This window comes from Petromyzon marinus, chromosome 13 (genome assembly GCF_048934315.1).
Source record: "Petromyzon marinus isolate PM22_M1 ecotype Great Lakes invasive population chromosome 13, UKy_Petmar_22M1.pri1.0, whole genome shotgun sequence".
Taxonomy (NCBI): domain Eukaryota; kingdom Metazoa; phylum Chordata; class Hyperoartia; order Petromyzontiformes; family Petromyzontidae; genus Petromyzon; species Petromyzon marinus.
The window spans coordinates 4,117,647-4,145,331 of record NC_133679.1 but is presented as its reverse complement, the minus strand read 5'-3'; the positions used below and the strand labels follow the sequence as shown (position 1 = coordinate 4,145,331).

Genomic DNA, 27,685 nt, shown 5'->3' with positions numbered 1-27,685 from the left:
TTGAAAAGATAATCCGTTTATTGCTACTTCATCTTTATTTCAGGAGGGTGGTAAAAAAAAACCTGTTGGGTAGCGTCAACAAGTGAAAGCTGTTTGTGCGCACAGTGATGTTAACTTAAACTCAAGACAGCTGCGATGGCTGTTACGCAATTATCATTATTAATATATCGTAGTTTAATAGCTGATGCTTTTTTTTAACAGAAAAGGCTGAGTAATAAGGGAACAAAAGCACTAAGTAAAAAATGCATACACGCTTTTAAAATGCGTTAATTCAGAATAGCAACGTTTAAAATATGACATCTCTGTTAAAAAATGCCTGGGGCGGATTAGTTGTATGGGAACGCGCTTCTTTGAAAATATATTCATTCAGAAGTGTTGTCCGCCTTGTTTAAGGCTTTCCCCGAGTACGGAATGGCTTGTGCTTGAATGTGGGCAGTGCAAATGCCGTATTCGGGAAGAGAATAAAAATAAACCCATTTAGACCATAAAACAAAATCTGCAATGCACCCTGTAAATTGTTTCATCATAGCATTTAAACAAAACCAATTTTTTTTTCCTGTCATGTTAAAGTTACGCAGCGTTTTTTTTTTCTTTCAAAACTACTTTTGTTGAGTTGGTCACCGAATATTAGTTTCGGACAGAAAGATACGAGGATAATGATTGAAACAGGTTGATTGTAGCATGTGCCTAAAACCTTGACTTAAAGCTTTCGTGACTGCAGGAATTCAATAATATCTATCCACGTGACTTTACCGAAAGACCCAAGAACATGTGCCTAAAAACTGACGTTTAACGGTGCAACTATTCAGCAATAATGCTGCACGTGATCATTGTTTTGTAGTTCGGTATTACAGGGGCTGTAATGAGTGCCTAATTAAAGGTGAATTTGGCTCTGCGAACATGCAACTTGTTCAGCATCAAGGCGAAAACGGTTTGACTGTTGCACAGGCGAACATCGCTGTTATTGGCAGGATGAAGTCACGTGGCATTGGTAAGAGTCGTCAAGGGCAACATGTCAGTGCGGACAAAAATCGGTGGCAAATGCACGAACGTTTGTGAATACAAAACTAGTGTCATGAAGCTTGCGTAAAGTAATATTTGAATTCTCTCCCCATTAGAACAAAAATTAGGAAACATTTTCCTCTGAAAAAAGTTTTCCCTAGCATTAGGTGTTTAGGCTGGGCTTTCTAGGCTAGAAGGGCTGGGTGGGTCTGGCCTCTCATGAACTGTGTTATTGTCAAAAATGTGTGTGGTGTTGGCTAGAATAGGTCAATAAGGTAAAATATAGCATGAAAAATGGAAGTACAAAAGTTTAATTGGTTAGAATAGGCTGATGCACGAAATTTGGAGACTCGATTGTTAATTCAATAAACGTTGCCTCATTTAACTTCATTAAATAATTCATGGCACCCTTGTTGATAGACTCTATTCAGCCGCTGAAAACTACCACCTTAGATTTGTTGTGCACTATGTTTTCTTTTTAAAAAGTTTAAAATGTTACTTGTCAAGCAGTAAACATTGCAAGACATGTCCACATGTGTAAGTGGGAAGGAAATTGATCGTGATGTTGATGATGATGAAAAATATCTTAAAAACACAATCTTAATTCACAAAACCTACCTCCTCTTTGAAAACATTTTGCCAGAAAGCAAAACGGCCTCGATTCGTGTAACACTTTAAACACTGCAGGGTACTGGATAATGCTGCAAAATTGTAAAATCTGATCATTCATTCCAATGACGTGTTGACGCCAATTGACGAATACGACTGTTGGTGAGTCTATGGAAATTCGCTTGGCGTTGGAGTGTTTTGAGATGCTGGAAGGCACATGGGCAAGGGTCTGTGGGCGAGCGTTGCATGAGAGTCTTGGCATTTATGGTGGCCACGGTTGTGGTGGCGGTGGTGGTGGTGGTGGCGGTAGTGGTGGCGGTGGTGGTGGACGCGGTCGCGGTGGCGATGGTGGTGGCCATGATGGTGGCAGTGGTGGTGGTGTTGGCTGTGGTGGCAATGGCAATGGTGGTGGTGGTGGCTGTGCTCATCTTATGCATGCTCCCCATCTCCGCCAAGCTTCTGGTGAACGGAACCCAGTTCCTCTTCCTCCTCCCCCTCCCCAGGGACCTTGAAAAACATCGCACATACAAGCACATCGGCACGTGTGTTTACGTCCAAGAAAATAGACAAAGACAGAGATCCCCCGCATAGCCTTGAACAGACTTTTGGGACAAGTACTGTTAGCAAGCACCTATGAAGGCCGGCACGGTACACGAGGGGGTGGCTGGCCAGCACCACGCCCGACCGCCTCTGTCTCCCAGTGATGATGTTTACACATCACTGCAACCAGGTACTCATTTGAGGCTGAGTCGACCTAAGGAAGATAATCCTTACTGGGTAGTTGCCACCGTTGCTGTGTGTGGTTAGGAACCGGGCCTGGGTTACATCGAGGGGATCGCAATGACGGTGCGAACAACACACACGTGGCATCGTGGGGCACGGCAAACACAGTGGCGCATGCGTGCGTGTCCGCGTGTGTGTGCGCGCATGTGTGTGCCCGTGTGCGTTTGTGCAAGCGCGTGTGCGCGTGTGCGTGTGTGCGTGTGCATGTGCGCGTGTGCGTGTGTGCGTGTGTGCGTGTGCGTGTGTGTGTGTGTACGAGCGCGTGTGCGTGTGTGCGTGTGCGTGTGCGTGTGTGCGAGCGCGTGTGTGTGTGTGTGTGTGCGTGTGCGTATGTGCGTGTGTGTGTGTGCGTGTGCGTGTGTGCGTGTGCGTGTGCGCATGTGCGTGTGTGCGCCGCACGCCTTGTACCTCCCAGTAGACGTTGTCCTCATAGCAGTTCTTATCGGGGGGCTGCCCCCAGAAGGGCAGCTTGAGGATGAATCCTGCGACAGACGGGAAAGAAGGTGGGGCGGGGAAGGGGAAACGTGTTGCGGTCACAAACGTGTCATCCGAGTGCAAAAACCCCGGCCATTGAAATGCGACGTTGCCACGCGCGGGGGGATTCTCGGGTTCCTTCTTCCTCCCTCTCTCTCTCTCTCTCGGCGAGAAGTGTCACACCGAGTGACGTTCAATGGCGACGCAAACATTTACCGTAGGTGCAAATTAAAAAGGGAAGAATAAGATGAACCCCCCACCCCCCCCCCCCCCAACGGTGTTGAATCATTGTGTAAATTTAGCACAAGATTTCGCGCAGAAGCTCGAGTCATTCTCGCACTGGCGTCTAGCTCATTTGTTTGGCCACGTCGAGTTATATTGGGCCCGGAAGGGCGCCTCGGTTAGAGCGCACGCACCACGCCGCTGCAAGGGATGATGGCCGTCAGGTGACGATAACTACGACGTGGCAGCCGAGGCGATGGAACGTGTCCCAGGGCGCGTCCTCCGTGGTGATGGAGCGATGGAAATCGGCTCGCAAGCTGGGCGAGAGTGTTACGTCACAGGACTGTGCGAGATTGCCATGGCTTGGGGAGGCAGCGTAATGGTTTTGGCCGATGATGACGATCATGGTTATTATTACATGTGGGTGAGCAGGTGGATGAGTGGTGAACGGTAGTGTAGCGGTTATTGAGCTGCGCTACGAACCTGGAGACCCGAGTTTGATTCCCGCTACCTGAACCGGTCCTGGGCCTCCCCTAGGTCGAATCAGCTTCAAATGAGTACCTGGTGCAGTGTGTAAACATCTCCACGAGGGAGACAAAGGCGGTCGGGGGTGGTGTTGGCCACCCACCACCTCGTGTACCGTTCCGGCCTGCATAGGTGCTCGCTAACAGCACTATTAAGGCTATACGGGGAATCTTTGTCTATTCGAGTGGCAAGGAGAGGGCCAGATGAATGGGACCTCCGATTTTATATATATATCTTACTTGTTAATAGCGGAAATGAAACAATGAAGCACTATGAAAATCCTATTGGTAATTAATGCCATCGCATCACCATGTGTATCAATACCAATTACGGGCTGATATTAAAATAGTTCCGTTCGTGTCAACACCTGAACTGACTTTACAATTCATATATGACATTCAAAAGGCCAGAACCGAAAAAGCCAAGGTCAATCGCAATGTCGCGTTTGGGATTATCGGACATGGCTGGCGGAAAACAGTGAATGGAAGGAAGTGAACACGCAAAGAGGGGGACCCCTCAAAGCTATAACAACCCGGCCCCCCCCCCATCCAACTAAATCTGGCCCAGGTTATGAATTACGAATTCACAGCAAATCTCACCAATGACGATGGTGCCTCTTCCAATGTCGACGACGAGAACGATTCATCACGGGCGAACGGGCGCGAGCGAGCGGTGGGTGGATTACCGATGCACGTGGGGGATCTCACCGGTGACGAGGCCGCCTCCGATGGCCATGCCGAGCGTGACGAGGATCTGCAGCGCCTGGAATCCGCCCTGCAGCAGCGGCGTGCGCCCCTGCCCGGGTTTAATGTCTTGGTAGACCTGCGCGATCCGCTTGAACTCCACGCTGTTCATGTCGCTCGGCACCAGGTCTGGGAAAGTCCGGTACAGGCTGCGGCGGGCGAGAGGACGGGGTGACGGTAAACGGCGCAGCCCTGTTCATACAACTTTGCTCGCACCGCCGGCACCCGCGTCTACTGGAGGGAGATGTAGAGAATCTCCCACCCCCTCCCCCCACCCACTCCCCCGCACCCAGAGGGGGAATTTTGGCCTATTCTTCCACACCAGCAAGACATCTTGGAAGAGCTGGGAGGGTTTTCATTTGCTTGGTGTGTGTGTGTGTATGTGTTGGGCTTCTGTCACGCTGTACGTAGCCGGCCGCTTATTTATGATTTGCTGCTCGTATATAAATCAACATACAGCGTTGTTGGCATGAATAACGTTATGTATATGTGAAACGAAAGTGTCATCCTTATTATGATTATAATCCACACTTTAACCCCCGCCGCACGCGACCTGCGATCCGCCAACCGCACCCCCCCCCAGGTCGCCGCTCTACGGAGGCGAGAGCGCCGTCACCACCGCACCCCCGGCGTACATCGCTGGCACCGCCACCACCGCCACCACCGCCACCACCGCTCCGCCGCGTCGTTTTGCCGTACCTGAACCCGTACACCTCCTCGGAGGCGCACGCAGCCACCACGGCACCGGCGATGCCGGCGACGATGCCCGGCAGGCCGTGCAGATTGTGCACCCCGCAGGTGTCCTGGATTTTCAGCTTGGAGGCCAGGATGGGCTGCGAAAGTGGTCAAGGGGGGTTTGGGACATCGCAGGCAAAGGATTGGTGGATCACCGGCTTTGCCTCGGACGATGGGGATGGTTCAGTTTCATTTGTACGTGTTTGGGTGATTTGTTCACCTTCCTTGTACTTTTCACTCCTATCGCGTGTTCATATTGTTTGATATTGTAACGTTCTTACCCGCCGCCTACTGGACATCTGTGAAAAAGAGCTTTACGGCTCATCGGATTCCCTCTGCGGTATAAATAAATGTTCTGATTCTGAAGTGTCGTGAGAATCACTCCCTTCCCGTGGGAGTCGAGGTGCCCGTAAGCCCGGCTCGCTCGGGAGAAGGCAGGCACAGAGTGTGGACTAATCCCCATCTGTTTCCATCTGTACGGAAGTGGTCGATGGCGCGTGTGGGTTTTTTTTACTTCGGGATGCTCCGGTTCCCTCACGCTTGTGTAATAAACACAACGCATCAATAATTGGTTGAAATGCTTAAAAAAAGAGTCCATCTGCTCAGTGTGGCCATCCTGGATAATAATTACGCAAAATTGTAATCACGAGGTTAAAGTGGAGCCCTGCAAGTTCTTGCTAATCGTTCCACTGGAGGGAGCTCTGGAGAGCACCCTCCAGAAGTTCGATATTGGCCTACTCTTTCACGCTGGCCAAACGTCCTCGAAGAAGTGGGAGCAACGTCCACACTTTACCGCCACCACGGCACGCGACCTGCCGATTGAATAACTTCACTGTATCCATGCATACCGCTTTGGTGGATGGAGGTGGAGGGATTTGAGAAACGTGTCCACACCCTTGCAGGTCCAACACGCTAGCCATGACACCACGCTAGTATAACCCGAGTACAGTATAACAATAGTAATTTATAAAATAAGAAACTTGGCAGTAAGGAAGTGCTCTACTCCTCTGATGATGGCCCTAAGCTCGTGTGGGAAATTCCACATTCCTATGTCAGTCACAAATTGGCGCTCATTTTGTTGAATATAAAGGGATGATGGACTGAGTTGAACCTTGGCCAGGATATGCACGTGTGTGGGTACGTACGTGTTCACAATGTTGATTTATGGGGTTTGAGCCCCTACTTTAATGTAACATTTCATATTTGTACAGGAGTTTGAGATGCAATCGTTCGAATGATGCAATATAAAATTAAATCAAAGGGTTGCCACAGTCAGGAATCCAGATCTTAAATCTCTGTTCTGTTAGCGCACACCATCTGGGTCTCTACCACGAACCTCTGACCCGCACGGGTCCGCAAAGTGCACCTAGCCTGGCACGCGCTCAGCCGGTGACATTAGCACCGCTTCGTGACAAATGGCAGCTACTGTTGTTGTGTGTTTCAACGCCGCGTTCTCGTTTGCAGCATTTGATAACATATGGAAGCTTGTATGTTGGACTTCTTTTGCAGCGTACTTAGCCAACCGTGCCTTATCAGGCTTTTAACTTTGATAAAGGTAATAAGGCAAATTCGTTCATTTGTTTTTATTACATTTTAACACGAAGCCTTTCAGCTTTGAGCGATTCTCACTAAACAGGGCTGCAACCTCCCAGCCACAAGATGTTTTTTTGTTTGCCTTATGACCTCCAAAGCTCAAATAATTTCAAGGGGACCACCAGATCAATATATTTCATTGTCGGTTTCTGTATATCGGCCTTTAAAAAAAACATCTAAGAGGCCACAGTATAACACTGCTTTCCTCCAGTAAAAAAAAAAACTTTATCAGTTCAAAGCACGAGCGTCTGCCTGCATAAACACACGGCGGCTGAGGGAGAGACCGCTTGGAAAAAATCCGGCGAAACAAATCTCGTCGCCAATTTGCTCCATTATTGCTGATGGTGGAAATGGGATAGTTTCATGAAGAAAAACTAAAATTGGACCCAATGAGACACCAGACGAGCACGTGAACACGAGGCCCAGAGTGCATAATCAGGCGGAGCGGGGCATTACCGGCAACAAAAAAATAAAAACGGGACATCGCTCCGTACGCTCACGGTCCGTTCTGGGTTGATGTAGCAGTTAATGACAATGTGCAATGGGAATGTGGAATTTCCGCCGAGAGTTCGGAGGTGCAAGCAGAGAGATGTACGCCGTCACACTCGCGTCAGAGAGAGCACGAAGAAGACTTGAACGTCTCACTCATCATACGACATGTAAGCACGTGTTTCTTATAATAGAAGTGTGCTTATAACAGATGTACTCCTATCCAGCCTATAATACAAAGCCAGAGCAGTGCTGGAGTGCTCATCTTTCCTGGCACCACCTGAGCCAGCGGTGGAAATTACACATTTCCGCGTCGGGGACCAGAAGGTCGTGGTACTTATTTTTTATCGACCCCACAGGGATGATGGATGGACTGCGTTGAACCCTGACCCGGATTTTGAACTCTCAACCTTCCCGATTACGAGTCAAGCATGCTAACCACAGCGCCGTAGCAGGCTGGCGCGCCTCGAGTTGCCGACCACTCGTCAATGGAATTGGCCCAAACACATTTCAATTCCTGGACCGTTCTGAAAAATGTCAACACTCGCTGAGGCTTTGCCGCAAAATGTCAATAAAGCCGTGCGTTACTCTTCCGCTGGAGCTGCTGGTGCCGCTGGTGCTGCGTTGTGTCCGGCGCGAGAGAGGGAGCGGTGCTTCCACGTACCGTCAGGTACTTGAAGCCGAAGGTGGAGATGATGGCGGCGATAAATCCCAGGATGAGGGCGCCGTACGGGCTGAGCATCATGTCGCCGCACGTGCCCACCGCCACGCCGCCAGCCAGCGACGCGTTCTGGATGTGAACCTGGGCGGCCGCAGGGAGGAGGAGGACGGCGCTCAATGGCAGCACGAAGACGGTCCGGGGAATCGTTTGAACTAACTGCTAACTAACTAAATATATGCATATATATATTTTTTATTTTACCAGGTAAAATCCCACTGAGCTATGTAGCTCCTTTTCAGAAGCGACCCTGGCCACAAATGGCAGCTCAACGATGTGGCTCATCACGTGGCTCATCACGTGGCTCATCACGTGCAAAATGTTATAGCCGCCAAGTACTCTAAACGCGTGATGATTCTAAACGTGGAGGGGAAAAACCGAAGGACCCAGAGAAATATCCACACGACCACAGGAGGAACGTGCAAACTCAAAAAATACAGGCGTCAGGGTCTGAATCGAGCCCACGACATACTGTGCATCAGGCTAGGGAGGTAATATCTCACCGCGCGCGTCCCTGAGTAGCGCTTGTGGTTTACCAGACGTACTGAGACGAACTTGAAACGTGACTTCCGTCTCCTTAAGGTAAACTGCCTTTAGTCAAGACGCGCTCACGCGTGCGTCTGTGACGTCGAATCACCCGACGTGTGTGACGTCACACCCGCCTAGGAGCGTTCTAGGAAAATATCGAGTGGGAGATGAATCCCGGGGCGATGGATAAAACTGTCGCATTAGGTGCCCGCACCGCACCGGCGCAATCAGACGCAAGCAGTCACTGCAAACACGACAACAACAACAACAACACAATGACGTTGATGATGATACAACTGATCGGCAGTCCTTTGTGTCAACTCACTGGATGAAGGCCTCCCCTATCCGTGTCAGTTGTGGGCAGTTGTTTGACCGTACCTCATGACGCTGGCCGGTGCGGTTTTTGGAGGTGCTGGGGTTAGATATCATTGCTGCTGATGGCGGTGACGTCACTGGTGAAGTTCATAGCGCAAATGGATGATGATGATGATGATGGCGATGATGATGGTGATGGTGACCGCAATAATAACGATGACGGTCGTGCTGCGACCGCTGTTGTTGGTGGCGACGACGATGATGATGCCAACAATAAAAATTGGTGTTGGTAGCAGCGGCGGCGGCGGCGGCGGCGTTGGTAGCGGCGGCGGCGGCGGTACCATGTCGAGCTTGCCGTGGTTGTCCAGGAGGCTGGAGATGACGATGGTGGTGAGCACGCAGGAGGCCAGGGAGAAGTAGGTGTGCATGACGGCCCTCATCTGGTCGTCCCCGTGCAGAGCGATGGCCGAGTTGAAGCTCGGCCAGAACATCCACAGGAAGAGGGTTCCTGCACGGCAGCGGCAGCGGCAGCAGCGGCAGCAGCAGCAGCAGCGAGCGCAACAACATCAATTCACATCTGCGATGCGCTCGCAACACCACACGGTCACAGCAGCTCTGATGCTGAAAACGACCGAGCCCTCGAGTGTCTGGGGCACTTTCCTCCGGCTGTCATTCGACCACGAGCTGAGACCGGTAGCCTGTAGGGCTGCACCCTGACACTGTCCTGGTAGTGCTGCACCACGACACCGCTCTGACGACGCTGCACAATTTCGTGCTCGCTATGCCCGCGTTTGTTCGATGTTATCCTCGCAATTGCTGCTGCATTACAATAATCATTGTTGTTTTCATAATTGCACTGATAATAATTTTAATTGATCAAGCAGCCCTTAAACAATGGTTCTCAGGGCGCTGCCTTTCCGCTGCTACCACAACTAATGATAGAGTAGTATCTTTTTGAAGAAGCTATCGCATCGTGTGCACGTTGAGATTTTGCTTGCAGATTTTGTCCTCGCCCATTCCCACCGAGGTCCCAGTATTCACAATACAACAATGGTGACCACATCATTTATTACGCGCAGTGGTACACGACCTCTGTTATTTTCATCGTCGTCGCGAGTTAAGCGACAATGCATTTATATTCGATGAAATTTACATCACAAGGTGGAAAAAAAAAGTCCCCCACGTTCTAATGTCACAACGATCGCCCTCAACCTGACGTTTCAAAAATAAAACCCTTTCTTGGGTGGTGGCATGAGCGAGCACGGGTCATTTTCCAGGGCACGCGCCTTTTGACCATCCGCCGTTTCATTCTCAACGTGGGAGAAACCTTCCTGGGGAAATGAAAAAGGGGGAACCCGTGAACGCCTCGCCTCAAGACCAGCCAATGCGACCGACAGCGGACCCAGACAGCAGCTCGCACACACACACTTCCTCGGTTCCTTGGGAAAACTACAAAGTCGTCGTAATTTGCGTTACATCCACGAGAGCACATGAACACAACGGCCGCGTGCATGGGCTTGCCCCCGCTAATGGCGAGCAGAGCTTCACACAACACGTCTGGAAATTGAATTCGTGACAGCCGGCTGTAATTAAATGTAATTACATTTTTCGCACGTACTCAAGGGGGGGAAGGGGTGGTGACACTTTGCTCCTAGGTGAGCACATCGGGGTTAGAGGCATGGTTCACTGTTGGGGCTATACCTTCTTGCGAAAAACACAATTTCCCACTCTTTAATTACGCGCAGGCTGATCATTTTTCATGATACTCGTCAGTATTACCCCCGTCATGCCCTCCCCTGATAACGCAACACATGTAACAAGCGAGTTTTCAATAAGCAACCTTTAGCCGGAGTGGAGAGAAGATGAAGAAGAAAAAGAGAGAGAAAAAAGGACTTAAAAGTGTTGGTAGGAACGTGTCAGCGTTGATATTGCGTAGCTGCATGTGAAATTAGTTTACTGAAACGTGCCCATTAGAATTGTTTATATGTACTTATGTTGAAATGAACAAAGTTAATCCAATGATATTATTACATTATTATGCATATTCGTGTATTATTATAAGTTATCTCAATCCTAAAATGAGCATCGAGTGGGGCCCATTGAAGTTGGTCATTTTGAAAAAGTGGTGACAATTCCACATTCTCAGGGCAGGAGTCGGTCTATCCATCCGCACGCTCACCGATCATGGCGAAGAGGTCAGAGTGGTACACGGCACCCTCCTTGGGGTGGCCTTCCTCAAGGCCCTTCCTGTAGAGCATTCGTGTCACCGTGAGCCCGAAGTAAGCGCCAAAGATGTGGATTATCATCGAGCCGCCGGCGTCTTTCACCTGGAAAGCCACGGGAAAGTTCACATCATTGACCTAATTCTGGCAAATCGCCCGACAAAGCTGGTTGTAAACCACCGGCGACGCGTCACAGTCCTCGAATTGTAAATGTTGTGGATTTACTCTCCAACACGCTGGTGTGCTCAACTAGTAACTAATCGGTAGGTTTTGTTTACGTAACGAACCTTACTGATTGCCTGTGTCGGATGGTGGTGGGTTAACGACACATTTATATATACACGATCTAACCCAAAGCAACCTTTATTATGACTAAGCAGGCTTGTTTATAATGATAATGCCCTATTTGGTGTTTGAACATCTTAACACCTGTTTTATTGCCAGAAAGGGTAAAACCTATTCTTATTTTTTCATACTATTCTTATTTTTTTATGCATAATTGCATTTACAGATTTAAAAACACAATTGCTGAGCACAGACCCAAAGGCCCCAAAAACGTCAGGTGGATACACCGCAGTGAGTCGCTTGGCAGGGCACATGTGGTGGGGGTCAAGTGGGGATACTCCCACCTCCTCCCATGACATCTGGCTAGCGTGGAAGAGTAGGCCAAACAGCCCCAGGAGGGGCTCTCTAGATCTCCCTCTGGCGGAGGCCTTTGTGACAGCAGTGGCGTGAGTGAGCAGTTGCTGGTGCTGCACCTTTACCCTCACCGTCGTAGTGCAAAGAGGATTTGAAAACTGCGCAAAACTATTTTTTATTTTACCAGGTAAGGTCCACTGAGCTAAGTAGCTCTTTTTATAGAAGCGACCTGGCCGCAAACGATGGCTCAACGAAGTGGCTCATCATGTGGAAATTTATCGCAGCCAAATACTCTGAACGCGTGTTGTTTCTAAATGTGGAGGGCAAAAAACCGGAGGACCTGGAGAAAAATCCACGCGACCACAGGGAGAGAGACATGCAAACTCCTAATATATGCATGTATGTATGTTCAAATTCCTTTGCACCGCACGTAGCCAACCGTCCTAATCGGAGGCGCGGGGGAAGGACAACAAACTAAAGACAAAAAAAAACTTACAACAGACGTCGGGATAGAACCTACGACCTCCTGGCATACCAGGCGAGGTAGTTAACATCTCGCCACCGTGGCGAGTGGGTGCCACAACGACAACAACAACAACAACAAGGTGGTCATTAAATCACCAGCCCCAACGGTCGCTGGGGCTGCCTCCTCACCCGCAGGATGTAGATGCCCACGAACTCGTTGACGCTGAAGATGAGCTCCTCGATCACGGTCATGATGAGCAGCTGCACAGGGCTGGTCTTGCCCAGCACGGCGCCGAAGGAGATGAGCACGGAGGCGCTGCAGAAGTCCGCGTTGATCATGCTGCGGGAGAGCGGGCGGGCAGGTAGGCGGGGAGAACGACGGAGACACGGGAGGAGACACGGGGGACACAGGACGCATGGGAGGAGACGCGGGAAAAGACACGGGAGGAGACAAGGGAGGAGGAGACACGGGAGGAGACAAGGGAGACAAGAGCGCCGAGCGTTTATTGCGACCGACGCCGTCGTGATTTTTACCTTTAAAAAAAACCCCTTTATTACGGATAACATTGGTCGTGAAGGTCTACTACGTGTTAACGGGCACACGTCAGGGTCGGAAAGCGTGGCGGGGGGCGTGGGGGGCTAGGGAGGAGACGAACTCCGTTCCGCAGGGTCTTGGTGGCCTACCTCTCCAGGTTGACCTTGATGGTGCCGGTGTTGGAGTCAAAGTGCTGCACCCAGCCCTGCACCAGGATGGCCCACTGGATGCCGAAGCCGGCGATCATGAAGTTGAAGCCCACGCTGCTGTAGCCGTAGCGCTGCAGGAACGTCATGAGGAAGCCGAAGCCGACGAAGACCATCACGTGCACGTCCTGGAAGCCTGGAGGGGGAGAGGATGGAGGGGCATGTAACGTGAGCGGTATAATTTCGATTGGGGGAAGTGACCACGGTTATGCCGGGTGGCGCGTTCGCCACCTGTTAACAGAGATTTGCGGATGGAACCCGGGCGCGCTACCGTCGTCAAGGAGCACGCACTGCGGGTCATCCTCGCAGCAGCAGCGGCTTTTGGCTGCTGGCCATCGACACAAAGACAGCGGTCACCGCATCGCACGGCGCTTTCAGATGCGCTTCTGCGGCCGTCTGGAACCCTCTTCCTTCCGATATTAGAAAGCCATTGAAGCGATGTACTTTTAAATGTAGATTGAAATATAATTTCTTTCGAACATATATTTTTTGCGTGTAGTTTGTTGTCCTTAATATAGATTTTTTTTTCCACCCCGGGCACCTCAGATTAGCACGGTTGGCTAGGTACGGAGCGAAAGAAGTTCAAACTAAATACAATTCTACGGGTGTATCGAACGTAATTGGATGTCGCCCAATTCGTGACGTCATTCTACGGGAGAGCAGGGCCACGTGTGTGCCGACGCCACGATCCAAGTTTGCCAAATTTGGAAATTACTCACAAATGTCCTCATTGGCTCCAACCAAAATAGCAACGTGGACCTCCCTTCCTGTGAAGCTACAACGGACTACACCGTGAAATTTTGGGCTGATTACGCAACCTTTAAATACACCGCAGCGCATGGGCAGTCGGCTCGGAACTGAGGCAGTAGCCACGATTTTCCTAGATTTGATATAATTATAGTAGAGTAGGACTCTGACCAGCAATGACCATGGGTGCTGATCATAATAATTAGCTAAGAGCAGTCGAAACCAGTGAGATTTAAACCTCCCTGGTGGAGGCAGCCTTCTTAATAATCGGAAAACAATATACACGTGTTTTTTTTGCAGCGTTTTGTAAATCCACTGCTGCATGAAGGCGTTGTTGGTCATGGAGATTTATCCGGAAAAAAACTTCACCACGCTGATCTCAGTTCAGGCTGGCGACGGTGGTGGAAGGCGTGGAGGGGGTGGGGTGGGGTGCCCGGTACAGGTTAAAAAAATCGCTCGACGCCACTGATAATGCTCGGCGTGGCCTCGGAGTCGAACTCAGACCGCCGGGTTCGTGGAGCAGTTCGTGAACCGCTTGGTTCCCCACGCTATCCATGACTGGGTGGTGGTGGTGGTGGTGGCCACAGCCGTTGGTGGGAGTTAGACAGCAGTGGTTCTTCACCTTTGCTGCAGGCCTGCAGCCCTTGGGTTCTCAATCGAAAAAAAATGTTAATAAATACATAGGGTTTGATGAAACAGTAAGTTGTACTTAGGTGTCCGTGCTTAATTTGCGTTTGCGATTATTTACCTTCTAAACAAATATATCTGGCCACGTCTCGCACCCCCAGAATTAAGGACATCTGGCACCCCCAGGGGGCGCAGCGTGCACTCCCAGGTTAAGACCCAGGTCGAGAGGGTCACGAAAGCCTTGGATAATCGTGAAACGTATCCCGACGCCAGTAGGGGGCACTCGGTGTACATCAGCCGGCACAATGACACACACACAAAGAAAAAGACCCCCGTGTAGCCTTAACAGACCGTTGGGGGCAAGTGCTGTCAGCGAGTAGCAGCGCCTATAAAGGCCGGCACGGCACACGAGGGGGTGGGGGGGGGGTGGCCAACACCACGCACCGGCCGCCTTTGTCTCCCCAGTGGCGATGTTTACTACACACCGCACCGGGTACTCATTTGAGGCCGAGTCGACCTAGGGGATGCCCAGGACCGGTTCAGATATAATCGTCACCGGTGTTGGCCGCGCGCGGTGCGCTAACCACTACCCTCCCTACTGCACACCACCAATGCTTCACGACCGCGCCCGCTGTTGCTGTAGGCGAGCGCGCACACGCGTGGTACACACGTGGCGTGATGGGTAGGGAGGGAGGCGTGATGGAGTGCGGGTGGCGAATGCGCCAATTGAAGAGGCCGTGTCGAGCGACTGATCTGATAATGGATAATGGTGAAGAGGCCTCTCGCTGAACTGAACCACCGAGCAGATGCGACGATAGATATGAAGCAAGCGTGGCATTTTTTTCTCTCCCAGTATTTCAAAAGGAGCGCTTTCTTGACGTTTAAGCAAGATAAAGACGTGTTTGGCAGCGGTGCTGATAGTGGTGGTGGAAAAGCAAAGGCCTGGAAGATATGGCAATGTACCGCCATCACGAATAGCAAACTCTGGCTTTTAAGTGAGAACCAAAACAAATACATTAGAGGCCGATGTTTGGGGTAATGGCCCTTTGGGGATGAATGGAGGAGGAGTAGGGCAGACGGCTGCGAGAGTTGCAAGGAGCCATTTGACAAAATGTGGTGGTAACCGCGTGGACTAAACAGAGCAGTTGCTTCTGCAGTTTTCAAATCGCGCATGGCGCACCTTGCGTCGCACATTTACACAGATAAAGCAATTAGACAAAAAAAGACTAAACTAATGTCAACATAACCGGCTATTAAGTATGTAATGCTTTTTCATTTTCTGTATTGAACTTGTATATCGGGTGAATGCCAAAGGGTACGAAAAAAAAACCCCGAATATCTTTGGTGTTGCCTTGTACCGAGTCACTGGTAGCTTTGAGCTGAGTGGTGGAAATTCCGCATCCCTGTGGAGGGAGCCAAGTGTAATCACAAGAGAACAACCGCTGTCTGTACTAATTGTTTGTAGACCCCATCGGAATGGTGGCCTCACACGACTGCCGCACAACGCAGCTACTGTCCAGGCGATCGAACTCCCAAAATCAGCTCTGAACATCCACGCCTCTAACTTATACAATCGGAGCACCGTGTCGTTTCGCCAGTGATATCAACTCGCTTCATCAGACGACAGCCAGATGTATTATTAAGGAACGAAACAGTAAGACTTCTCCACAAATCTGGCTGTCGCCTGATGAAGCTAGTTGTAATTACCGGCAAAACGTCGTACTCGGATTGTATATGTTGTGGCCTGGCTCTCCAAACACACCGGTGTGCTGTACTAGTAACGAATTGGCCACGTTCTGTTTACGTGACAAACCTTACTAAATTGGCTATGTCGGGTGGTGGTGGGGTTTAACGACACATTTATATGTTTACGCGATCTAACCCAAGAAAATCCTCGATTATCCTCATAACGTTTGCGGGCTGTTAGTCAACTTGTTCTCACAGCGTCTTACAATTGTCATTACCGTGGGGGGGGGGGGGGGGGGAAGAAATGGCATGAAAATAACGCAATAACATTTCAAATCCATCCCTTCAAATAATGCTCGCTTATTCTGGTAGTACGCGTCACACACACACACAGTAGCAAAGAAGTTGTGAATGTGACATTCTTGGCGCTCAAAAGATGTTTTTTTTTTAAATCAGCATTAGCAATGGTGCAGCGTCCTGCGCATAATTTATCGAAAGAACCCGCAGAAAGCTCGAAGGCAAACATCAAATTAGCATGACAAGCACCTGACTAAGCACTCCCAAGGCTTTACGTAAGGTTATGATGGTTGCACGGTGGAACAGTGGCACAGTGGTTCGCACACTGTGCCGTACAATTGTCAAACCCAAGTTCAATTCCCGGCCAACAAATAACATGCGTGGCCAACGACCACTGGGAACGATGCTGGGACGACCCGCATCACCGGACCGCTGAACTGACCCAGCGTGGTGAAGTATGGTCAAACAGCTGTCGCCACCGTCGCGGGCTTTCATCCAGCAGTGGATTGACATGGAGCTGTAAAAGACGTGGATATTCTCCATCGGCAAAGGGGTAATTTGCCAACCCAAAACTTGCCAACGCGATTGTAATTACGTCTTGCAGATTCTTGATAGCAAAGTGTTGGCATTGCAGACAGGACTGAATGTGCTTGGATTTGCATGACTGGCCAGGTGACAGGAAAAAATATGATGCGTCTCAAAGACACATTTATAATACAGTAAAGATCGAAAGCATAAATACAGGGTGCTCCAAAACATTTTTAACACTTATATGGGACTATTGTTTTTAATGGAAAAACGGACGATACAATGTGACATGATAACAAATGTCATGTTAATAGCTTCAAAAAGTCAAAGAGTCTCCCACTTGTTCGCCATCGTTTGTCAACACGTGGCCTGGAATCTTCTCCAGGTGATCTCTAGAGCCTGGAGGCACAGTTCTTGTGAAATCGTTGCAAATTCTCAGAAGTGTAACAAAAATATTGAAGCACCCTGTAATACTGTGATAATAATAAACAAATGCTGAATTTGTTCGAGTTATGCTAATGTTTGTTAGCAATATACACAGAGAGCACAACAAAAATGTTTCGGTTCATTGCAATGAAGAGGGGCTAATCCAAGCGCTTGTAAATGACGTATCGTTTGAATGCGTGTGTTTCTGTGTGCAAGTTTCTACTCGCAGCGAACTGACTGGCTGAAGAGTCACGCACGCGGGCACGCTGAAGCCAGGAGAGTTTGTTGAATGAGATGTGTTGTTGCTCGACCTTGAACCTTCGAGTTAAACAATGCAGGAGATTACAATGGGTGGGAGTTGGCGGACGGGGCGGGGCGGGCGGGGGGTGGCGGGGCCCCGGGGGGGGGGGCCCATATTTTAGATGTTCAATGATGTCCTCATTATTTTACCAACCACACATGCCCCTATGCCAGGGGTCCGAAACTAAAATAACAAAAAGATATTTTGTTGTTGTTTGTTGAAAACATCGAATTCGGTACCCCCCCCCCCCGCCCTCAATATTTCAAGAGGCGCGTTGCAATGCGAACGAGACGGCGGTCCTGAATAATAAATAATAAATAGATGGCGTCACGGGGCCGTCTTTAAAGCGCCGCATTGGGGTGCTCCAGAAGCGCCTATGCCAAACTCTCCCTTGTAAATTACGTTGGTTAGTTCGGCTCTAGTTTCTTTTTTTTACGTGACATACAAATCGTCATTTTTAAACTCAAGTAAAAAAAACGATTGCAATTTTGACCCGCAACCAGTATTATTACACATAGGGACGCTATGGCTTCAATCTTCCAAATTACCTGGGGGGGGGGGGGGGGGCTGGTGTATCGAAGTGCTACGGTATTGAGTTGCAACCGTTATCAAGCACTTTGCATATCTCTGGGTCCCTACAAATTTGAGGCCCAGAGGCCAGTTGCATGAAACTATTTGGGTGAAATGTCCCTTGGATTATATACTTGGGTTCGATTCCCCAGTCGGGTGTCTCTGTGTGGCGTGTGTATGTTCTCCCCCTGTCGTGCATGGGTTTCCTCCGTGTTATCCAATTTCCTCATGTAGCTAATGTCTTCCCATTACCTGCAAATTACTCATATGGCATGACAGTAACATTGCTCCCTACTGATAAACCTTGGCAGGACCTTCCTGCAAAAGAGTATCGAGCATCGGTGATGCTTTCCTGGTTAAACATGCGAGTTAAAAACAAAAATCCAAATCAGTGAAAATTATTTGTAAATTTCCAGGCTAAGATGTTTCATGAAACCGGCCGCTGAGCCTCGGCCCCCTTAAGGCCCCTTGCGTAAATGCGGTCACACACACAGCCGCACGTGTGTGTGTGTGGAGTTTGTGCATGTGTGTGTGCAACTGGAGTAATGAACCACCCCTCCCAATCCCTCGGTGGTGGCTCTACAATCTCAAATCTCATGGGCGCCGTCCCATTCAGATGTCGGCTGCTGATTTTGCTGAAAAGACAAGATTTGTTTTGCCGATTGGGGTTGGCACATGCGGGGAGCAAGGCCAACACCGTTTAGTGTGACGACGACGACGACATTTTTTTCCCTGCCTGATGTGGAATTTCACAAAATGCCTCTTAAAGATAACAGGGAAAATGAACGAAAGAAAACAGGATACATATTTAATTGTTGTTGTGCTTGTTGTTGTTGTTGTTGGGCACCTCCAGAATGTCACGCCCATTTAGAAAGATAAGTTGACTCGGCCGCGGCATGAAGGAATAATGTTGGCCCCGTGAAAAGTCAAAGTCCACTTGCGACTGGAGGTGGAGTTGGTGGGCTGCAAGCGTTTCGGAACTGCTACCAATATAGCCAGTGCGCGGCAGGACAACAAGTAGGTTTCCTACATACCCGTAAACATTTTTGGTCCCTGCACGTATCTGAACAGAGTACTCGATGTGCCATCCCACGTATGCCAATAATAGAGCCAAGGCGAAACACCTCATAATGTGACCCTTCTATAAAAGTGTCTCCCAACTCAAACGGCGCACTCGTTACTGTTGTTGTTGCACCAAAGCCAGTGATACAAAAAAAACATTCCACATTCCCACGCCAGGGCTCAACATCTCTAGAACTACCACTGATGATTCCCACAAAGTGGTCTTCATTTCGACGATCCCCCAAGGAATAATGGGATGAGATGACCCCAAACTTCCGACGGGCATTGGAACTTGCAACGTTTTGACTGCGGTTAAATTATATAACGCCACCGCCAGCACTCGCACCGAAAGGCTACGTCTATTGCTAACACGTACAGGTATGTACGAAAGCAAGCATGAATACGCATACAAATAATACTGTGCACGATTTAAAGTGTGCTGCGCACCAGGGACGTATACAAACACTATACAGTATTACGATGGTGCAAATGCAATTAAAGTGTTTACTGATGGCAGAGGGTGGAGTGTAGACAGCGCAGGGTGCCTGCCGCCGCTCTGCGTATGAAGGATGAGATAAGGGACGGGTGGAGGCTCCCTTATCTCCCTTCCTCACATGCAAAGCATGTAGGCCCATTAAACAGCAAAGGGTCCTCAAAGGAAGTGCCCACAGACATACCCCACTGGTGGTGAGGCCAGGAATCAGTAAACAGGACAAGGGGCAATGAGGGGGCAGATTCTTCGGCAGGGGAGTACGAGGGGTGAGGTCACAGGCGGGTGGTGGGAGCGAGACACCAGGTTTTTCTATCAGGATTCACCGCCGGTGACGAGATGTTAACTCCCTCGCCTGGCATGCAGGAGATCGTGGGTTCGATCCCAACCCTGACAATGGTTCCTGTATATTTGTAGTTTTGCAAGTTTCTCCCCTATAGCCAGCGTCTAATCTCGTCATTCTGCAGCCACCAAGCCAGAGTTCACCAAACGTGGCAAAACGGTAAAAATGATGAATTTGTAGTTTAGTTTGTTGTCATTCCTCGGCACCTCCGATTAGCACGGTTGGTTACGTACGGTGTGAAAGAAGCTCAACGTACATGCATACAAAGTAAAGCATGCCTTACAAAATATCCATCGCAGATAATACACACTGAAGGCTTTCTTTTTAAATTAGTGTATTATTACCTGTAATGACGCATGGATCAGAGACATGGCCTCTGGCAAAGGGAATGGAACGAACGCTTAAGAAAAGTGCACAATTGAGATGCACGATGGAGAGACAGGGAGGGGAACACGAGCGTCAGAGAACACACGCCGAGGCATCCGCGCTCTCTTGATAATTAAGTGCCTGGCTTGGGCTAGGCACGTCAGGGGGAGGTATGAAGGCGGGCAGACGGTCGATGACTCACTGACGATGGGAGTGAGTGTCAGTAAAACCAGCGGACGTTTGTGCCGTGGAGATTGAGTGATGAAATCATCTCGTGTGTCCGGCTGCTGGACCCGGGATGGCTGCGTCGCAAGGGCTGCGAGAGACGGTGCCAACCCACTTGTCCTGAGTGCTCTCTTACCGCAGCGCCGCTCAGCTTGTGATGGGACAACTCTGGTGAAGATATCGTGACGGCTCTTTGTCAATCCACTGCTGGATGAAGGTCTCTTTAACTGATCTCGATCATGAGGGAGACTGGGCCATATTTGAATGTGCTGCTCAGTGCTGGCACAGTGACGTGTGGTGCAGATGTTAGTCGTGGCTGGCACTCGAAACTCGCTGGGTTCATGCAGCACAGTGTGCTAACCGCTTGGCCACCACTCTCCTCAAATACGAGTGATACACACTATAAAACAGTGCTGCTAATGCTTTATTTGCGTAGTAAAGCCTCACTGAGTCTTAAGACTTTTTTTTAAAGAAAGGTCCTGGTTGTGATATTTGGCCAATTTCTTTAATGTATTTGTGCGTGGCCTGTATACGTGCACCAAAAATACGGACGTGCATCCAACCTTTTAGACATTTACACACACAGTACAGTTTACAGTTGATTCTTTATTTGTTTGACTATATCATTTATGTTAATGTAGTTAATATGCAACTACCTAAGGTCTTCCTTTGGTTTACCTTGCAAGTAATCTATTAAATTTGGGGGGTGGAGCGATGGTGCAGTGATTAGCACACTGCACTGTTAACCTGGCGAACGGAGTTTGATTCCCAGCAAACAGCTAACGTCAGAAGCGAGTGATATATGAACCGGTCATGCCACCCACTCCACTTCACCAATCCGCGTTGACCAGTGTCATGAAGTATGGTTAAGCAACCATACTTTGATTGACAAAGGGCTGTAAACTATTGCTACACAATCATAACACTGTACTATTAAAAGTAATCCAGACGTTCAGATTCCTGGCTCGCTGCTTAGCAGGGCTCCTCTCCACTCCGAGACTAATTCTATAGTTAGTGGCTGCAGGACGTTGCCACCGAAGCTAGCTGGGTAAATGGCTACACGAGATTTGTCCGTGACACAAATCAACATTGCATTGAAACGGCGGAACAAGAGATGGGAGTAACAGATCCAGAAGACTGACACGGTTAATTTAAAATTACTCTAACTTTTTAATTTGTGCTCCTATTAACGAGATATATACAAATCACGATACATATGATCTTGTTCTTGTATTAGTGTGTAATATATATTACCGTTCGAGCTCGGAGTACAGGGTTGCGAGAAGATCATGAGAATGACAGCTGTCTCCTATTTTCCTTTGCAGAGCAATTAAGGGGCGCCACAGGGGCGAGATGTCAACTACCTCGCCTGGTATACAGGAGGTCGTAGGTTCGATCCAGACCCTGACGCCTGCTGTATATTTGGGGTTTGCGTGTCTCTCTCCCCGTGGTCGCGTGGATTTCTCTACGGATCCTCAAGTTTTCGCCCTCCACATTTAGAATCAACATCACGCGTTTAGTGTGCTCCTATTAACGAGAGCATTTTGCCTGTTATACATTTCCACACGACGATAAGCCCCTTCGTTGAGCTTTCGTTTGTGGTGGTCAGGTCACTTCTGAAAGAGAGCTATACTGCCCAGTGGGCCTTACCTGGTAAAAAAAATAGATAGTTTTTTAAATATATATTAAACGGGTTTTCTCTCTCTCCTCGTGTCTTTCGAAATAATGAGCCTGCGTGTGTAAAGTGTGAGCCACCCGACACAGGCAACTGATGGTATGAGCGACACACCACCTACTAATAACTTTTACCTGTCCAGCCATCCATCACTCACGGACACACGGCTACCAACAGTGCCTGATAGCTCAGCCGTGAGGGTTTTTTTTTACAAACGTTGTGATTGAGGGTCAGAGACTCTGAAGGTAAATGGAAAATACCTTGCATGTGTTAAAGTGCATGTATCTGTACGATACTGGTGGGGTATTTCTTTAAATTCCACTTTTAAGCAACGAAACAAATTCACACCATATCTTGCTTATACTTGATGGAGTCAATGAAATAATTCTAGTTATTTACAGTCTTCTTTGGTTATTTCAGTAAAGTCACGTAGAATGAGAATAAAATAATAAAGTAAAACAATAAAATTCTCACGACGTTTCGGCCACAACACAAGTAGCCTTCTTCAGGTGAAGGAACAAACTGTCGGGACGACAGAGCTTTAAGAAGGCTACTTGTGTTGTGGCCGAAACGTCGTGAGAATTGTATTGTTTTATTTTATTATTTTATTCTCATTCTACGTGACTTTACCGAAAGAACCAAAGAAGATGAATCCTTGCAGTTACGAAAGCTTGAAATCGGAATTTATTTACAGTCCTTTGTCAATCCACTGGTGGATGAATGGGTCCTCGTGCTGTGATGGTCATGGGTGCGAGAGGACGAACTCAGCATATTTCGCCAACACATGTCAGCGCGGACGATTCATTATGGGCAATCGTAGCAGTTTTAGTGTAGGGAATAAGAAGGCCTGCTGATGACACTCGTGAGGGCGAAATGCACCCATATGGCGCATGCAAAATACTTTCAAAAGTCATTATTTAAGACCCGTCAGCCAAACGATTGAGGAGAAGTACTATATCGGGCTGCAAGCAAGAACTAACACATTCGTACAGAAACAAAGACTGACTTTCCCACAGTGCCATTTATAAATATATGTATTATTTGCATCGCGGAGTTCTTAGGGGTCTTTGCGAGAGGAATGGGGAGTGGGTGTGTGAGAGGGTGTGTGTGGGGGTGTGTGAGAGGGTGTGTGTGGGGGTGTGTGTGGGGGTGTGTGAGAGGGTGTGTGTGGGGGTGTGTGAGAGGGTGTGTCAGGGGAAGGAGTGGAGTGTGTGGGGATGTGTGTCCTCGTGTGCATGACTGACTAAGCAAGTTTCAATGCATAGCATCGCATAGCACAGGGGACGTGAACACATTCTTCAGAAGAAAAAACATGCTGTGTACAACACTGTTAAACACTGACTACACAATAGACCTATTGTTTAAAGAGCATTTGGCTGCTATAAATGTCCACATGATGATACGTCTATTATCATGTGTGCCCAAGGTCGCTACCGAAAGAGAGCGACATAGCTCAGTGGGCTTTACTTGGTAAACAAAAAAATAAGTTTAGTTTTAGATTAAACCATACCACACCTCAAAATTGTACTATTTAAGATACCGTATTAATTTTCCGGATTATAAGACGCGCCCCCCCCCCCGCGTGCCCCCCCCCCCCGTGTTTTAAAACAAAAGTTGGAGGTGCGTCTTATAATCCGGTAGGTGTGTGAGTGTGTGCGTGACCCACATTGTATAATTAATACCGGGTACACGTTTTGGTTGCGTCTTATAATCCGAAAAATATGGTAATAATACGTTGCAGAACTTTGTCAATGGAAAACTGCTAATGACAGTGTCATGGGGATTGTTTGACCATACTTCACCATTCTGGTCAATGCGGGTTGGTGACGGTGGAGACCTAGAACCGGTTCAGATTATCATTGGCCACTGACGTTCACCGTGGCCGGGATCTCGAACTCAGTTTTTCGTCTTGTTCATAGCTCACTGCGATAAACTGCTGCACCACCACTCCCAAGATACGTAAACACTTTTCGTCTTTGCAAATTTTAACATAACAGTTATTTTCTACGTACACATTGGTAAGCACTGGGTCAGCGTGGAAGAATGGGCTAAAATAATATCGACAGCGGGAGTTTCCCTGGAGCCCAATAGGAGTGGAGCGAGCAATTGGATGCCTGCGCCTTTTACCTTTGGCTACCCTCAATAACAAACGTTGCGAGTTATGCTTCGTTTGTTTTTTCGCGTTAATGCACACGGAGGAGGAAGGGGAGGATCACAGAGAAGTGACTACGGGGCCCCCGTAACCGGTAGACACTTGACCTGCTGCTCATTGTGAAGATGGCAAAGATGCACGATAATGCGGGGATCGCTGTGCACGTTTTTGCTTTGTTAGTCGAGGCATTTCACATTCGCGAGGCACACACCGATGGCCAGATAGACGCGATCAACGACTTCATTCCACCTCCACGCTTATTGGACTTTCTACAGGTGTTGTGATAGACTCCTGTTTGGACAGGTAACACACACACACGTGGGCTAAGTATGAAACCTTTGTACCTGCGGCTTAACGATTTCACCCTCGCCCCCCCCCCGATCCAACGCCAGTCTTAGATTCGGTCGCCACGATTCCAGATTTGCAGTTTTATTGAAGAAACAAATGTTATTTTGTCTCCCAACATCGGTTGATAGATACATAATTGATAACGCCATAGCCCGCCCCTATCATTGTGTTAACCCCTCCACCAAAGGTGATGCATCACCGGGACGCAGCAGCGCGCACGCACGCACGCGCACGCACGCGCACGAGCGAGCAGCAGTAAATGCTCTGTAGCAATCAACATCTGTTCTACATAGACGTACTGCGAAACATAAAACAGCTGTTGAAGCGAGACGCGTAGAGGCTATTCAACGCGTGGTCAAAAAGTGCTTGAAGTTCCACATTACCATGGAGAGGGCCAGCGGTGTTTAATATGTATGCGCCACATACAAATTCTGTCCTAATTCGACCTCCGAACTGGATCTGAACTCGTAACTTTCCGATTAAGAGTCGGGCGCTCCAATCGTTCACACGCAGTGAACACGCGTCGAGAAACCGTCCCAACGCAAGACCTTCCAAAAACAGGCTCTTGACAATCAACGAGGTCTCTTCCTGGATAGAACGAAATGGCATCGAGACCGAATTCAAACCCCGCAACGCGCTCCGCGACGTGACGCGCGTTCTCGCTTCATCCACCACGGGCGGTGTTTGGATGCGTGCAAGCAACGCGCACAAACAGGTTGCTGCAAGGCTGCACTACGAGCAGCAGAGAGATAAGTGCAGCAAAATCAATGTTGCACTGTACTCCAAGCAAACCCCCCCCCCCCAGCCCCCCGTCGAGACTACACGCCTCGCATCCACCAAACCTCGTTGACCAGCGTGGCGAAGTATGGTGGAATAATTTAATCGCCCCCATAGTATCGCGTTAGCCTGCGGATTGCTGCACGTGACTCAACTTGCGCGCGCGCTCAAGCGACAAACGCGCGAGCGTCACACGTATCGTGCGTAATGAAAACGTCGGCGGTACTCACATTGTAAATGCTCTCCAGCACACCCGCGTTGCCGTACTAGTAACGAATTGTCACGTTCGTGTTGACGTGACGACCCTAACTCATTGGCTGTGTCGGGTGGTGGCGGGTTTAACGACGCTGTTGTTTTATTTTACGCGCTCTAACCGCCCCCCCCCACCCCCCAAAACAAAAACCACACACACAGAGACTGCATTATGCACGCGTACAGATTCGCGGCAGTGTACTCGAATTTACGTGCCCGCGCTTTGCAGGAGCGACGGCACCGCCGGCACGACACGCGGAATCGCTGCCGCTGCTGGCAGAGCCATACTCACTGGGGTATCGGAAGTAAAATTCATTCTCCGCGTGGTCCGTGGTGTTCGTCTCGTACTTGGCGTCGCTGTCCTTGTCGTAGCGCACGAACACGCCGTACAGGATGATCATCGACACTTGCAGGATGAACCCCACAAGCGGCAACTTGGTGCGCATGCTGGTGCCGTAAACAGCTGCCATCTCGTCGCAGCAAAACTACGACCACAACAACAACGGCAGCAGCAGCAACCAAACTACGGACCTCGGCGGTCTTTACAAATTGTGGCCGGTGACAAAATAATTGAGACTGGCCTGTGGATGACGCGAGCCTTGTCTCTCTCTCTCTGTGTTTGTGTGTGTAGCCTGCGCTCCTGCTGCCGCTGATGCGTCCCGTGACTGATGTGTCAACAGCTCCAGCAAGACGCTGGTGTATTGCACGGCGGATGGATTGCTGCCTGGGTTGGTGGTGGTGGTGGTGGGGAGGGGTTCGTGGCTGGATGATGAACCAAAAAAAGCTGCACTTGAGCGAGGCGCGCAACTGCACAAGTGGCCCTCGTGGCACTTTCCCCTCCCGCTTTGTATCGACCAGAGGGACGCGGGTCGCCCCCCTCCACCCCTCCACCCCCTGGAGGAAGTTTTATTGGTCGGAAGCGAATTGCGCGCGCGGCCACGCGCGATTCAAATTCACTTCGCCTGCGTTGCGTTGCGTGTAGCGCGCGCCGCCCGCGTTGTGCGCGGCTCGGTGAACACAGCCAGTCAGGCAGCCAGGCAGCTCACCCCAACCCAACGCAACCCTCCCACCCGCCCACCCGCACATTGTAACCCCTACACTCTTACAGCGGAATTAAGTGCTGTTCGTGAAGCACCCCTTTAAAGGTCTGAACCACGCACGGGTTGGTGTGAGGTCAGCACCACCCACACCGGGCCGCCCTTGTCTCTCCCTGTGATGATGATGATGTTCACAAACCAAACTGAGTACTAATTTGAGCTACTGTACGTTAATAATACGCTTTGTAATAATGCTGTATCGAGGCTTCGTTTCTTAGCACATCCGATTAGCACGGTTGGCTCCGTACGGTGCCAAATAACTTCAATAAACATGAATTCTTAGGTGTGCACAAACAAGAGTGGTCCGTACTGTTTGATAAGTATTAGTAATTTACAGAATATATATTTTTGAAAATAGATTATTATTAAAAAATAAATAAACATGTACTTTTTTATCCAGCAAAGACATATTGAGTCGCAGGTCCTGCACTGACTTTTATATTTCACGAAGTTTTCAGCCAAATAATGATGGGTTTTTTTATACACTTGGGAAGGAAGCCGCAGCATCTGAAGAAAACCCACGTGGCGTGAGTGGGCAACACACTCCATCCCCATACAGATGGAAACAGATAGAGATTAGTCCGCTGGCTGCACTGCCTTCTAATGTCGAGCCAGGGTATGGTCGCTCCTCGGCACTCACGGGAAGGGAGTTTCACGACATCCACCGACCATCGCTGCTGCCTCCACGGTGCAGAGGTCACAGGTCACAGACGTGCGCTGCCACCGCGATGCGTGCATTTTACCGTGCGCGCCAGAATTATTTTACGATTTGGACATTCATTTTAAAGTTGCCTTTGGGCTATTGTACGAACGGGACAGAAGTGGTACCGAGACGTCGCGATACCACACATGAGACGATACCAACGGTACAACAAATACAAACGAGACAGCATACAAGACATAGCGAGATACT

The 27,685-nt window shown here is 49.3% G+C and overlaps 1 protein-coding gene across 2 annotated transcripts; it reads right to left on the bottom strand.

Annotated features, from left to right (window-relative positions):
- On the bottom strand, window positions 1-26,637 carry LOC116941867 (ammonium transporter Rh type B-like). 2 transcript variants are annotated; one of them, XM_032953177.2, is made up of 10 exons: window positions 25,968-26,637; window positions 12,747-12,939; window positions 12,252-12,402; window positions 10,916-11,063; window positions 9,078-9,244; window positions 7,840-7,977; window positions 5,058-5,191; window positions 4,323-4,507; window positions 2,803-2,876; window positions 1-2,118 (listed from the first exon to the last, which is right to left on the bottom strand). In XM_032953177.2, exons 1-10 carry the CDS (start codon window positions 26,143-26,145, stop codon window positions 2,041-2,043), a joined length of 1,446 nt encoding a protein of 481 aa, XP_032809068.2. In that variant the 5' UTR covers window positions 26,146-26,637; the 3' UTR covers window positions 1-2,040. The 2 variants fall into 2 exon arrangements, with proteins under 2 accessions (XP_032809068.2, XP_032809069.1); XM_032953178.2 differs by lacking the exon at window positions 25,968-26,637 and adding an exon at window positions 25,654-25,741.
- Between the last annotated feature and the right edge of the window lie 1,048 nt (window positions 26,638-27,685).

Excerpts from the sequence above, each read along its gene's own strand:
- LOC116941867 (XM_032953177.2), bottom strand. The coding sequence starts at position 26,145 with ATGGCAGCTGTTTACGGCACCAGCATGCGCACCAAGTTGCCGCTTGTG. Across the intron at positions 12,403-12,746 it reads ATCAAGGTCAACCTGGAGAG|CATGATCAACGCGGACTTCT; the intron begins GTAGGCCACCAA and ends GCTCTCCCGCAG. Across the intron at positions 5,192-7,839 it reads TCGGCTTCAAGTACCTGACG|CCCATCCTGGCCTCCAAGCT; the intron begins GTACGTGGAAGC and ends CCACTTTCGCAG.